The sequence below is a fragment of the Mercurialis annua genome, linkage group LG1-X (assembly GCF_937616625.2).
Source record: "Mercurialis annua linkage group LG1-X, ddMerAnnu1.2, whole genome shotgun sequence".
Classification (NCBI taxonomy): domain Eukaryota; kingdom Viridiplantae; phylum Streptophyta; class Magnoliopsida; order Malpighiales; family Euphorbiaceae; genus Mercurialis; species Mercurialis annua.
The window spans coordinates 57,304,984-57,320,086 of NC_065570.1; the positions used below are offsets into that span (position 1 = coordinate 57,304,984).

At 30.9% G+C, this 15,103-nt stretch overlaps 1 protein-coding gene, 1 long non-coding RNA gene and 1 other non-coding gene across 5 annotated transcripts; 2 read left to right on the forward strand and 1 right to left on the reverse strand.

Moving 5' to 3' along the window:
- The first annotated feature begins 145 nt into the window (after positions 1-145).
- On the forward strand, positions 146-218 carry TRNAA-AGC (transfer RNA alanine (anticodon AGC)). Its single transcript has one exon. It is a non-coding gene; the product is annotated as a tRNA-Ala (tRNA).
- A 435-nt stretch (positions 219-653) lies between these two features.
- On the reverse strand, positions 654-2,242 carry LOC126685969 (protein RADIALIS-like 5). Of its 3 annotated transcripts, none has more exons than XM_050379981.1 (2): positions 1,962-2,242; positions 654-933 (listed from the first exon to the last, which is right to left on the reverse strand). In XM_050379981.1, exons 1-2 carry the CDS (start codon positions 2,240-2,242, stop codon positions 906-908), a joined length of 309 nt encoding a protein of 102 aa, XP_050235938.1. In that variant the 3' UTR covers positions 654-905. The 3 variants fall into 3 exon arrangements, with proteins under 3 accessions (XP_050235938.1, XP_050235933.1, XP_050235945.1); XM_050379976.1 differs by having other exon boundaries at positions 654-936; XM_050379988.1 differs by having other exon boundaries at positions 654-936; positions 1,947-2,242.
- Positions 2,243-9,242: 7,000 nt separating this feature from the next.
- On the forward strand, positions 9,243-12,225 carry LOC126685991 (uncharacterized). Its single transcript, XR_007643769.1, has 4 exons — positions 9,243-9,456; positions 9,680-9,756; positions 10,693-10,777; positions 12,010-12,225. It is a non-coding gene; the product is annotated as an uncharacterized LOC126685991 (long non-coding RNA).
- The last annotated feature ends 2,878 nt before the right edge of the window (positions 12,226-15,103 follow it).

A 15,103-nucleotide genomic window follows, 5' to 3' on the forward strand; every position in this document is an offset into this window, starting at 1 on the left:
AAAAAAATTAAAAATAGTGCATGCAAATTTTGGATGGAGGGAATATTATATTTTAAAAATATTCGGTTTTGATTGCTGCACCTTAGTATATGACAAAATTACTAACCAATTGGTAAAAAAGAAATAATCCGTTTTAGTCCAATATGGGGATGTAGCTCAGATGGTAGAGCGCTCGCTTAGCATGCGAGAGGTACGGGGATCGATACCCCGCATCTCCAGTCATAAATTTTAATTGATATTTTTTGTAATTTCTATTTCCCGCCAGTCTGTTCCCTCCAAAAAAAGCGACATTTCATTCAGTTTCACTTAAACATTAGTGTGTGCGATGATAATCTCTCCCCCACTGGCCACCTGCATAACCTTGAGGTTAATAACTGAATTACAATGGTGCAATTCGGCGGCGATCAGTTAAATCTCCTTCAGGTTAGTCTGTTAACTGGTTATTGCTTTACTTTCTAATCTTAATTTCAGATGTTACGCAATTCTTCCAAATTTAGTTCTCGATTTTATTTTAATCGATCAGGTTGCATAATATGATCAACATTTAATTTAATTTTGTTTATGCCACTTCTAATTTAGTTTTCTTCAACAACATCATTTCCTTTCCTTTTGATCCCAGCTTAAAATAATTCTAGGTTAAGAAAAGAAGCGAATTCTCGAATAGAACACACAATTTCAATTTTTTGATATAAGACTAGAAAATAATTAAGCACGATTACAGCAACTCAGTAAGGTACAGAGCTTAAATAAGAGCATAATCACACACATGCCTGGCTTCGTTCCTGTCGCACTTCATTATTGTATTAATCTATTAATTACAGAGAACAAATAACCGAAGCCTTTCCTTCTTGTGCATATGCGCCTATTTTTTCTTGTTTGCTTTCTTACATTAGCTCTGAGCTTTATTACTGCAGCCTTAGATTCTTCATCAACCTGCTGAAAAAAATAATAATCAATAGGTAGGTTAGTTTCCGCAATTTTGTTAGTTTTGATGTCTTGTATTGCTTAATTTAAATTATTTTCACTTGACATAATCATTAATACATTAAAAATCCTGGTAATGTGTTTATTTAATGAGGATAGAGTAAGTGTGGGAGTTAGCGCACGTTGGGTTCATGAACAGTTTATTTTCTTAATTTGCTGATACTGCTCCCTGAACTTTTAAGCTAGATCCAAGAAATTTTCTGGTGAGATTTGGGGATAAATGAAGTAGAATATGAAATCTGATTTAAAAACAAATTGTGTTGCGTCACATGCTGATTCTTATCTATACTAGAAGCACCGGCCGAATTTATAATAATATATAGCCAATCTACAAACTCTAGGACCATGTGCATGTGATATAAAACAAGCAGGATTAGATTTCATGTGGTGTTTTCTTTCTTATAATTTTGTTTAGGAAGTTTGGATGTGGATAGGTAAAACTTTACAGATTTGATCAAAAGTAGCTTGAGGGAAAACAGGGTCGGTGTCTGATCTAGTCTTTTGACATGTAGCTACCGAATAAAGGAAAAGGACAAGCTGGTGACATATATTACATTTCTAGGGAAAGGTAAAGACATTTAACTCCACACAGCTCGTTCCTAGTGATGTTACTGTAAACTTTTAATATGTTATAGCATAAAACAATGAGTTGCTTCACTTATTTAATTTAATTTAATAGGACTTACACATGCATGCTATAGATGAATTTGAGGATAAAAATAGTGTTTGATGAATTTCTGTGTGAAATGATTATCCTGGCTTAAACTTGTAGCACTTGGTGGATCACACAGTCAAGTGTAACTAGTAAGCAGCAATAAGAAATGAGCTGACACGTTTTAGACTACATATCCTGATAAGAGGAACGTTATATCTATCTAACAGTTATTATTATTATTCTCAATTGAGATATATAGCAAGCAAGATATCTTGCTATGCTTTTGCAGTATATAGCAAATATTCACCAGTTTAAACTCTACCTCTGTTCTTCGCCAATTCCTCTACCTTTAACTCCAGTAGTTTTATAGTTGGGAAGTGGAGCTTGGCCAGATTCTATGTAAATGAGATCCTCCACTAGACGATCATAATGCCTCTTTACTTCTTCAGGAGACTTTCCACCCACAGCCTTGGCAACATTTTGCCAGCGCTCTGGGGTATCCTTGTCATACTTGGCTAGCGCTTTTTCGAATAGCTTGTTTTGTTTGGGTGTCCAGGATGAGCTAGAACCGTGCGGAGAAGATGAAAAGTAGCTTGATGCCATTTCCTCGCGGTATTCGTATGAAAGATAATTTGTATTGAAGGCAGAGATGATAGTAGAAATGTTGAATCCTAATGCAAAAGGAAAAGAAAGTTGAAGAGGGAAAAATAAAGTTGAGAGCTACTGCCTCAGTCAAGGGAAAAAGACTGAAGTCAAGGGGCGGTATGGGTAAGAGATTGGCAAGCTTGCTCCTTATAAGCAGGAGAGGACGGTGGGGTTATGAGTTATGCAAGTTGGCGAATATTTTTTTACAAGATAGCATAAACAAGATGTGATTCGCTTCCTTAAGCAGAAGAGTAAAAAAGGACAATAAATGAAAAGAGAATCCATGTCAAAGGACTAATTAACTCTTTATAAAAGTCCGTTGCTTGTCTTGTATAATGTCATCAGAAAGTGGAATTCTTCGAGAATTTTACCTAGTGGGGATTAGATCCCATTTCTGACTTTACCCTTACCCATCCTACACTGTGAACCGCCATTCCAACTTTTAGACCTGCATAACGCATAGTAGTGGCACTTGGATTTTCTTGCCCTTGTTTATTTGCTCAACTTGCAATAATATACCGTTACTATACGTAGTATAGGTTTATTAGCCACTCTTTTTGCTGTGAATAAGATCTTGGATTTGTTTCTTGCAATTGGCTATTAAAAGAATACAAAATTCAAATGGAGTATATCATTCTTTTCTGAGTTGCACTTAGCAACAATGTCAATAGTACTATAGACAATGCTTCAGTTAGTAATGTTATGCCACCCCAGTATCTTTCTGATATAGCTTAAAAGGTGTAAGGTATAAAATCTTGCCTTCATGTTCTGTCATGTCTATGATCTTTATCCTTTGATTTGCTTGGTATCTTAAGGAAAACGAATAAGTTCAATTGTGGTTACCAAATTATTACCATCATCATCTACAGGCCTCTTGTCTTATTCTATCTTCCATACACTGGAAATTTAATCTCAACCCTCAGAATTCTGCAATTACGCCTCACGAGATAAGGCGGCGCCATGTATCTTATTGGACAGTTTGGTTACTACAGTCTAGAAACAGAAACATGCATTTTCTTTTGGATTACTTCCTTGTAATTTACTATATCATTTAATCATCCAAAGCTTATCTGGTAACTTAGGACGTCATTGATATGGGAACTTGGGAACAGTGTGTCATCTTTTCTGCTCAATGTTCCGAGGGATATCTTATAATAGTGCGGTGAGTTTGTGGCTGAATCAGCATAATCACTAGATGTTGCACTTTGAGGGGATATTGTGTCAGTTCTTCAGTAGAGTTGCTGTCTTGTAATACATAGTGAAACCCTTAAATTACCATTCGACCCTTCATGAAAATGTCCTATCTTTATTTATTCTCTAATCATTCTGTTATCATCTGCTTGGTGGACTGTACGGTTATCTCTTATCCAACCGCTTTTGGGGTATTGTTCTATATGGTCCTTAGGTTATACTCGTATAAATGTTAGGTTCCAGTTTTTTGTGCACTTCAAGTGCAATGCAGTCTCCTTTTATGTCAATGAATTTTAAGTATAAGGTACTAATACATGGGTGTCAATTGTTGATAAAACATTTTAAGGTGTCAATAATCACTCAAAAAAGTTCGCCTTTTTTTTTTATTTATATTCCAACCTTTTATAACATCAATTTTGGTCTAATTTTGATAAGTATTTCCTTTTATTGAGAGTCAATAAGTACATTTTAATTGTCGATAATTAGACATTATATATATATATAAAATAATTTTTTTAATTATGGTCAAATCTTTTATTTTATTAATAGAAAAATATTTATCAAAATTAGACTACAATTGATGAGTCTAAACTTTTGTCATATGAAAAAGTAAAAATATTTGATTTTTTTTTTTTGAATAATTGGCTAACAATGAAATGTAATTATCAAAATTTGGACAAAATGGACGTTTTTGAAAGAGTGAGATATAAATGAAAAAAAAGTCAAAAAATAAAATATTTTTGAGTGTTTAGTCCAAATAAACTGTGAAACTGCAGTTGTTAAACTAGCTCTATTGCTTGTTTAAGAACCATTTATTATCATAAGAAATTTTGATCATCAAATAAGTTAAAAAAGATAATAACACAAAGAAAACTAGTACTTTATATATTGCAAAGAGTTAACTCTAAAATATATAATATAATTTAGTAATAGTCTAACACAAAAAGAAGAAAAATATTATACTATCCTTATACTTATAATAATAAAAAAAAAGTAATTACAATATACTCCATCCATCTTAGAAATATAAAAATAAAATTGCTACTTCTAGTACTACTTTTAATGTTAATCAAAATAAATTATCATAAACATTAAACATAGCGGCTTTATCATTAATTCATAATGATTCATTTAAAAAAAAAATTAAAGATATATTAAGAATATTATATTAACTTAACTATATGATTAATTTCATCATCCTTGTAAAAGTGTGAGTTTTTTCTATTTCTATGGGTTTGATTGTATAGCTGGGCAAAGCGGCTGGAGAACTAGAGCTGGTTTCATTTGCTGCGTTCCTGTGTAGAGAGACCTTCAGTTTCGATAGTAGATATAGAAAAATCGTTAGTTTCATATGAGTAGTGTTCTTGTAAGAGGGTGATATATAGTATGAATAAATGAGCCTAATTCTTTTGTGGAATACAATTCAGGTATGACTTTCTACTGCAATATGCTTTATTTTTCTTTAGATCTCATTAATTTTGCTAGTACATTTTCTTCCGCAGCAACATCAAATAACATTAAAACTCAATGCCTCCGTGTTTAACAAACCATATATTTCTGGAATGGATACCTTTAATTAGTGAACCTATATTGGGATTTACTATTTCTGGGGTAAAGGTGTTAAATCCATATTTTAATATTTTGGAATGTAAATAAATGTTTTTAAATTTTACACTTATTGCTGACTTTAGTTCGTGCTCTTACTAGTATAATTATATATGCCTTGTCAACAGTTGCATGCATTAGTATTTAGTGCAATTATTGGAGATTAGAGTAGTCCTGAGAGTAGCTATAAGAGATCAACAAAAATGGATAGATTATTTGATGCTTGGGTCGAGATCTTGGCTCACATTAGAAAGAATCAGTAGGCGATTTAGTAATGTAAATGGGGAAGGCATCTCTATAAAATAAACAGCATTTTGCTTTTGTTTTTGATGTATAGAATCTATTCTTGTCATTCTCCACCTCAACAAAAAGTATTTCAACGTTTTCATTTTTATGGTGGAGCCATGGAGACCCATTCTCTTCGTCTTTACAATTACAGGTCCTTTCATCTTATGATTGGGTTACAGTATTTTACTCCGACTCAAATTCGTGTGGCTGTAGGCTGTAGTCCAGTTCCTTCTTTCTCCTCTTCTTCTTCTTTTTTGGGTTATGAAAATTGCAAGTTTGACGTTTTCTGTCATGTCAAGATACCACGCCTCTCTAATTTTCAGTCCACTCATTTAGAATCCGGTTTGGTATGTTTATTGTAAAATTTTAAATTTTTTAGTTTGGTTTTTTATTTTGAAAAACTGGACATCTATATAATATTTTTTTAATAATAAGAATAGATTTTTTTTTGTCTTTAATGATTAAAAGGTTTTATATATTACAATTCAGTTTAAATCTGATTCCTAAATTTAATATGTATTAATTTTTGCTTAAGATTATTTACATATTTTGGTTAAATTAGAATTTGAACAAAACTAAATTTACTTTTTAATTCAGTTTTTTTTTCTTTCAAAATTGAACCTAGTTCATTTTTTTTACTTCAGTCTTGTTTTTAGTTTCTTTCGAAACCACTCAGTTTAATATTTCTACTTCCGAACTTACCGATCTACATACCTACATGAGTGTTTATCTTAAGTAATTGTTGTGCCACATCATTTTTACATCAAGTTAATAAATATTTATAATAGAAAATTTTAATTGTTGTTTGTTTTTTATTATTAAATATTTTAACATGGCTAATAAACCTCATTAGTCTTTTAGTACGCATGACGAGACACAATCGTTCCCTAAGATAATTATTCCACCTACACTCATCCTAATGAAAAGCAAGAGGACCACAATTAAGAGAATTTATCTTATAAGAAAAGTGAAAAAAGAAAAGGCAAAATCTTTATCTCCAAAAAATTAAAATGAGGAAGACGTTTTAGCTCATGGAATGTCCTGAAAGATAAAAATTGGACGCCTGAGGCCCATGTGGCAACTGATAATATCTTAAAAAATAAAAGATATAATTAAAAATTATTAAAAATTAATTTAAAAAATAAATCAAATATTAAAAGTGTTTTTATTTTTCATTTTTTCACGAGTAGTGCATCTCACTTGCTTAGGTAAGAGTGGGGGAGGGACGTTTTGATATGGAAATACAAATATTAGGTTTGTTTGTATTAAAAATCGTGAAGATGACTCATTTAATATTTTATACCAAATTAAGGAGCGATTTAATCCTTTGTTCATCACAAATTTAAAAACTTAGCTAAAATCCAAGATAGTTAATGATTCAGGAAATAATATCTGTATTTGAGAATACATTTGATTTATGGTGTAATAATGCTTCCATTTGAAAATTTTAAGCTCCTCTCTATTTGGTTTCTGATGCTCTACTTTGATTAGTTATGGTTAAGGTTAGGAATGAGTCCAACTGAGTCCAAATTATGTCAATTTTTAGTTTAAACTCATACATGTTATACAAACTCGAGTTCGAGCTTGGTTTAAATGAATTTAAATTTTCAAATTTAAATCCGAGTTAGAAGGACACTCAAATTATTCCACGTGGATTTGAATAAGATTGAATTTATCGAAAAACTTATCATATTTGATGCATTAATAAATTATCAGAAATAAAAATTCATTTATCTTATACTTGAGTTTAGTTTGAGAATAAATTCGAGTAGGTTGAACATAATTTTGACTTGAAATTTTTTAGTCGATATTATTACGCACAAGCAGCCAAATTCTATTGTTTTTCTTTTTTGTCAAAAGATGGTTTTATTTAATTGATATGAAAAATTAACTACGAGAGTTTCAATTCTAGTTGCAATAATTGATCTAGATAATACATTAAATTAGGGCTTCTTAATAATATATTGTCTCTCAAAATAATATCAAAAACTTACATCTAACAAATAAATTTAGTCAAGTGAAAAAATACAAAGTTAAATAATTAGAATAAAAAAATCCTAAATTTGTTATAGATTTATGAAACTAGATTCAATCAGTAAAAGTTAAATTTATAAAAAGATTTTTTAAATGAAAACGCAAAAATTTAAACTTGGACGACGCACTTATTTTTATTGATTTCTTAAAAGTTCACCATTTGAAAAGATATAATCCATCTAATAACCCCATATTAGGGATGACAATGGGGCGGGATGGAGGTGGGGAAGCTATCCCCATTCCCGTCCCCATTTATTTGATGGGGATTAATCCATTCCCATCTCCATCCACGTGGATTTCCCATCCCAATGGGAATCCCCACATACTCGTATAATTTTAATATAAATATTTAAATATTTTTATGAACTATTTAATATTAATAATATAAAAAATTATAAATTAAATTATTCCAAAAATTAATTAATCATCTAAAATATTAAGCAATTTTAAATATTAAAATAAAATAATCAAAACAAAATAAAATAAAAAAATGTTAAAAGTCGTTACTCAATGTTCTGATAATTAAATAAAATTATTTAAAATTATGAATAATATATTAAAAATTGTAACAAATTATATAAAAATAGATCAGGTCCCCATTGAGACGGGGATGGGGATCCCCATGGGGTGAGGACTACATCTTTCGTCCCCTCCCCATCCACGTGGATGGGGGAATAATCTTTCCCCATCCCCGTACCCATGGGGGTAATTGGTGGGGATTCCCCACTCCATCAGGGGCGGGTCCCCATGGGGATCGAGAATTCCCTCCCTATTGTCATCCCTACCTCATATATAGGGGATGGAACCAAAACAAGACAGAAAAATAATTATTAATAACATATAATAGGGTGACGATATTTCTAGATCAACATTTTATAGAGTTAGAGCAATTTTTTAATTTTGGACATTACTGCCCCTTTAATAATTAGGCATCTCTTTTCTTGTTTTAGTTATCTTTTTTATTCCTAAATTAGTCTTATTTAATAGGAAATAAAATACTTAATATTTTTTTTATCATGCTTTTAATATTTAAATTGTTGTCCATTTTATCAATAATTAAAAAAACACAAATTAATATAACAAAAATTAAATATATATAGTCTAATACTGTAATAACCTAAATTTTTGAGGTATTACGTGTAGTGCCACGAGGCATAATCGTAAAGATTAAGAACGAGAAAATCAGATTAGGATTGGATAATAAGGACTTAGACCGAAGAGGGTCTATTGGAATTATCGTAGGATAATAATTTAAATGGAAAATTATTATGCGATGAATTGGATTTAATCGGGACAAAAATGGAATAAGATAAAATAAGTTGGAAAGCCAGAGTTAATAATATTCACGTCAAGGTCCGTGAAATATTATTAATAAATGATCGTCAAGTTTCGTAAGTGTACGAAATCGTTTTAGAAGAAAGTTTGACGGTTAGTTAAGAATAAGGGTTAAAGTGCAAATTAGCCACTTTAAGGACTAAAGTGGACTTTTAACCACAAACTTCCGGAGGAAGTTGTATTTTACTCTATTTTCTCAAGATAAGAAAATAATATTGATAAAGTTGTTATTGATAGTCATTAAAATGAAAATTGGACGAAAAAGTGAGAAAAAGTGCAAGTTAGCTCAAAATGGAAATTTGAGCGTTTTTGGCCAAAATTGCCAAAATAAATTATTGGAAGGTGATATTATAAGATATGATACTAATATTATTTATTTGGAAAATAAATAATAGGGAATTTATCGAGAATCGAATGATTAAAAGATTAGTAGACGAAATTGGACGAAAGAAAAATTAGAAAGTTAAGCGAAAGGAGGTGGAAACTTCAAGGACTAAAAGAGGTACTTTGCCCACTTAATATCATCATTCACAAATGAATATTCATTCATTTCAAGCCAAAATTTGCAGCAACAAAGGATCAAATCCGTAACCCTTCTTCTCAATTCTTCTCCAAAATTCAAATGATCACAACTTCTTCGTTTCTCAACGAAATTTAGCGATTCTTGCGGCCACGGAACGAGGAAACGATTATCTACAGATCTGTGGGTTGAATTTGAGGTAAGGAAATCGAATTTCAGTTAAGGTTTCAGAGTTATATTTCGGATTTTACAAGTTTGATGGTGATGATGCTTGATTAAGTAAGACTTGATGTTTATGCTATGTAGTTGATTAGTTGTAGTGATTATGGATGAAAATTGATTTGATTATGATGAGTGTGAGAGTTGTTCTTGGTTAGGGTTCATGAGCTAATTTAGGGATTTTTATTAATTTGTTTTGTGAGGTGTTTACAAGCTTCCATGGAAGGTTTTTGATGATGAATTTGGGCATGGAACCTTCGGCCAAGAGACAATCATCAAGGTGAGATTTTTGAATTCTGAAATTTGTGAATTGTTGATTGATGTATTGAATGATGGAAATGGCATATATAGTTGGCAATAAACATGAGCTCTAGGTGGTTGATGAATTGATTGTAAGAAATTGTGTAGTGTTGAGTAAGATTGATTGAAACTTTGAAAGGAGAAAGGGCTAAGGGTTTCGGCCCCTAAGCTATGATGATTATATGAGATTCAAGTATGAATATAGGCATTGATTATGAGTCAATTAGAGCTGAAGTCAAGTTGTGTTTGGTTAGTAAAGAAGATTATAAAAATTGAATGAAAAATAGATTAGTGTTTTGACCTTGATGTGAAGTTCTTGTTCAAGTGAACTTGAACAATGTTATATCTTGGATTTGAGATTGGTATTGATGTATAAGGTCCGAATTGTGTTTATATAGGAACATGATGTCGATAGGTGTGAGTCTTGACGGGTTATAGTTACGAATCAAATGTACGAACTAGATTGACGAATTGCAGAAAACTGTTCTGCATAACAGTCATGTTACGAGGACCATATCTGGAGTTCTATAACACCAAATCAGGTTCTGTTTGATTGTACAAAAACTTGAATGTGTCCTCTACAATTGTCTAGTTTTAAGCTTTCTCTAATTCTGCCTCTAAGATGGTCAAATTGAGCGGAACATTTTATTGCTCAAGCAGGTCTGCAGTTTTAGGACAGCCTTATGTAAAACACTTCTGAGCTTGTTTTCGACACCTTCGGGTGCAATTCATGGTCTGAGACCTAAACGAAAGTTGTAGGCGGCGTTCTAAACTTTAAGAATGTCGATTTCGTTCAGGGGTCAAACTATTTTAGATAAGCGTTTTTAATAACCGAAGTAGGTTGATCGAACTAGTTTTAGATGCGTAATCGTAATTAGATTTGTTATTAATTCGTAGCGTTATCGAATTTGCGTAGACTCGAAGGAGCGACTATCGATAAGGCTCGAGGCAAACGGATCGAGATATTGTCAAGCTTATTTGAAGAATTTGGATAGCAAGTGGTGAGTACACTTTAAATTACTCGTCAATATTCATAAAGCCGCGTATTTTATTACGAAAGGCTATATGAATATTTATATATTTGAGATGTTTGCTTTTAAAATGTATACGTATGTATGCTTTGAAAATGAGGTTTTATTGTAATGTGTTATTTGATAATAACATAAATGTTAAGGCACCGGGGATGGGTAAAGTAAAATGACATAAATCGAACCAAATACAAATAAGAAAAATATAGTACATGCCTATATGTACTATTATTCATATATTTATAAAAATACATTGTACGTTCCTATACGTACTTTTAATTATAATGAATACCCATGCGTGCGTGTGTTATAGATGTATGCTTGTAGATTGTAATGTGCATGTCATGGTCCATAAAGGATCAATACAACAGAATAAAAAATACAAAATCAACTGAAAACGTAAAATGAGAATTGTACTATGGTACACCCAATAATAAGAACTAAGATACGAGGTTAAACTCGGTAGAACTATCCCGGGACCCGTATCTCATTCATTCTCGATAATAGTCCTCGAGACTCGTACGAAATAAAAAGTGAGTATACATCGAGAAATTGTACGAAACAAGATCGCGAAGTAATACGGAACAAACACTCCTATTAAATGTCAATAGAAATTATATGAATCGACAGTTAAGTTCAAAAGACCTGCAGGGTGCAGAGTCCGAATGCAGACATGAAAGTAACTCGGTTGAACTATCTCGGGACCCGTGTCTAAGGAGTAACTCGGTTGAATTATCTCGGGACTCCTATCGATCGTTTGGGATTGAGAAATGGTACAAGTAACTCGGTTGAACTATCTCGGGACTGTACCATATGGTTATGGGTAACTCGGTTGAACTATCTCGGGACCCAACCATAAGGATCAAGTCACAAGAGACTTGCCAATGATTTAATTCGATTTAGAATCATGATGATATAACCTAAGATTTAAGATCCGATCGAAAACTATTACAACAAAACGAGAGAGAAAAATATCAGTACCATAATAAGAAATCAAAGATGTCAGATACGTATAAACTATAAGTTTATGAAATAAACAAAAAGTTATGAAGGAAAGTAAATAGAGTATGCAATATGATTTCAAAAGAGTATTTTCTATATATAAAATGGGTTTTCAAATGTTTTAGCCCTTTATGTGATATTGCGTGTAATTTGGTGAACTCACTCAGTTTTATACTGACCCCGTTGCTCCTCCCATTTTTCAGGGATAGTATGATATGATTTGGAAAGTCAAGTTTCCGAAGTTTTAATTCTCGGAAGTTATTTGCACAAGAAGTGAAAGAAGGTTTTCATTCTAGCGGTCCGCAGTAGTCTAGATGTTTTTGTCTAGGTATTTGTATTGCGCATTTTAACTCTGATGCTTTTGTAAAATGGGGTCACATGTATTTTGATATATGAAACATGATTTGATTTGCGAAAAATTTACACAGAATTTTAGGCTTGCTACGGGTTTCGGAGCTACCACTCCCATTCCCTAGGCTGGTCGCGACTCATATATTTGGGTCGTGACAAATACAAAGTGTTTATTCCCACAGCATAAATTTAAAATAAATTAAAAAACAGATTTTGTATATATATGAAAAACACATATTTTTTGGATTCCAAATCTCTTTCGCGTTTTATAATTTGATGTTATAAACCTACTTGAAAAATAATAATAACTAAGTATTACAATTGTATATTTAATTTGAATAAATTGTTTAGAATGGGAATGGAAACATGTGAGCATTTCATATCATGTGGAAAACAATATATGAGAATATATATTTAGATTTTAACAAAATTACATCAATACTTTGCACTATAATGAATTCATGTTCGGTCAAGAAATGCTTTTACAGATTTATCAAAGAGTTTGGTTCGATTAAACAAAAAAATACATCAAGGTTTGAGTGTTTTATTTCCTATTAAATAAGACTAATTTAGGAATAAAAAAAACCAAAACAAGAAAAGAAATGTCTAATTATTAAAGGGTAGTAATGTCTAAAATTAAAAAATTGCTATGACCTTATGAAAAATTGATCTGTAAATATCGTCACCCTATATAATAATCCATTTATTAATTAGAGCATAAAAAGAGTTAGAGAAATTTGTAAGATAAGAATGACCAAAGTCACTGGGGCTGTGCTTTTAGAAGTTGAGAGAGGGTTAAACTGAGTAAAAGATTTTCTACTGCACACCGATAGTTAATGTAGACTTCATCAACTGAATTAACTGTAGTAAGCATAGCGACATGGCAAGTATTGTGTTCTTTACCGATTAGTTCTCTCTCATCTATTCCCAGGACAGTAAATAAATCAATCAATCATCTAAGCTACTTGTAGTTCGGTTTAAAAAAGTTGTAGAGTGAGTTTGTTCATTAATTAAACAAACTAAATTTAAATTTAATTTAGAATTTATTTCATAATTTATCGAAACTTACGTTTAATGAAATTCGATTATGATCGAACTTGCAGAGTTGATAGAATTTTGAAATTTACTAATTAGTTTATTATAAACTCTTAGTAGTCTGTACATTAACACATTTTTTCTTTTTAAGAAAAGAGATTGCGCTATATTAACTGATAATAAAATTTACAATCTTCATAGTCCGGAAATAGATCCCCTCCAAACAAGCATTTTTTTATATATAAAAAAAAACAACACTCCATTTAGTAAGAACATGTGCAACTTTTTTTTTTAGGGTGAACATGTGCAATTTAATCATATTGAAATCTATTAGATTCGAAAAGTTAACGTAGATAATAACCATAACCTACAAATCTCTTCACAGTCGTTTAGGGTGTATGGTATATTAACACAGTTAAAAATGTTTAAATTATATGGATAATATTCTTATAATTAGTTAATTAAAAACAAAACATGGTAATGGTTTCTTTAAGGGGGTGTTTGGTTCAGTTTTTTAGTGGAGCTTTTGGCTTTTGCTTTTCAAAAAGCTCCACCAAAGTGCTTGGTGAGAAATTTTTCAGAGCTTTTTGGAGCTTTTTGAACCTCCAACAGCTGCTGTTTGAAAAGCTCCATTTTGGAGCTTTTTGCCAACAGCTGATAGCTGTTTCATTATTTAGACAAAATTACCCTTACTAGAATATATCCTTTTTTTATATATAAAATTATTTAAATTATTTTTAAATACTCTAATCATTTATAAAGTATATAAAATTATTTTATTTATATTAAAATAAATATAATTTAATAATTTTTTGAAAAATTTATTACAGATTTATAAAAAAAAAATCTAAATAAGTTTAAACTAAATATTGCTTCTTATAAAAAAATAATTATTAATACTTTTATTAAATAATATATGATATAATATATTCATAATTTAATATATAAAAACAAAAATTATGCTCTTTACGGTCATTTTATATATAAACAGCTACAGCTAATTAAATCTCACCAGACACTAATGGTCTATCAGCTATCAGCTACCAGCCAACAGCTAACAGCTAACAGCCACCAGCTATAAGAAACAGCTGAACCAAACAGGCCCTAAAAATAATGAAACATGATAGTGTTTATATTCTCTATGATTTGAACCATATTTTTTTAAATATTTTGAATTTATCTACAATCAATTGTGAATTTGCATCAATCGAATTCAAGTTTAACTTGATAATTATAGTAACAATTTTATGATTCAGTAAATCGGGCCTAAATTTATTAACCTTATATGGGAAATTTAGTAGAATACCTAAAAATCTAAAAATAATTGCAAAATTAAACTCAAAAACTAAAAATTTGCAAACATACCTAAAAAAATTTAATATTTATTTTTTTACTCTGCAGTTTCAAACAGTTGCAAACAGTTTTAAAAAACACAATTTGAAACCGTTTTACAATACGTTTCGCATACAGTTTCTAAAAGAGTTTCAAACGGTTCAAAAAAAACACAATTTGAAACTGTTTAATAAACCGTTTCAAAAACAGTTTCTCGTAAGATATTTTCTACAATTTTCCTTATATTTACATAAAAATAAAAAATGAATTAAATTGAAATTCTTACAATTTAAACCACTAAAGCTTTCTAATAGTCGGTTTCTTAGCAATTGCTGTCTATGTGAAGTGTGAACGCAAAACAGAAGATAGGGACCCAATAACGTGAGGGATATAAGAAAAGTGTTGAATGGTGGGTGGGAATCTTATTAAGCTTGGTCTAGTCCACCGCTAAGTCTTTGGGCTCTTTATCTCTGATCTGATTTGTTATGCTACAAGTTTTACTATCTCATATATCAATGTCTTCATTTTTTGTTTGTTTCTAAAGCTTATACTACATCAGTGCTTCGGATTGGCTATATT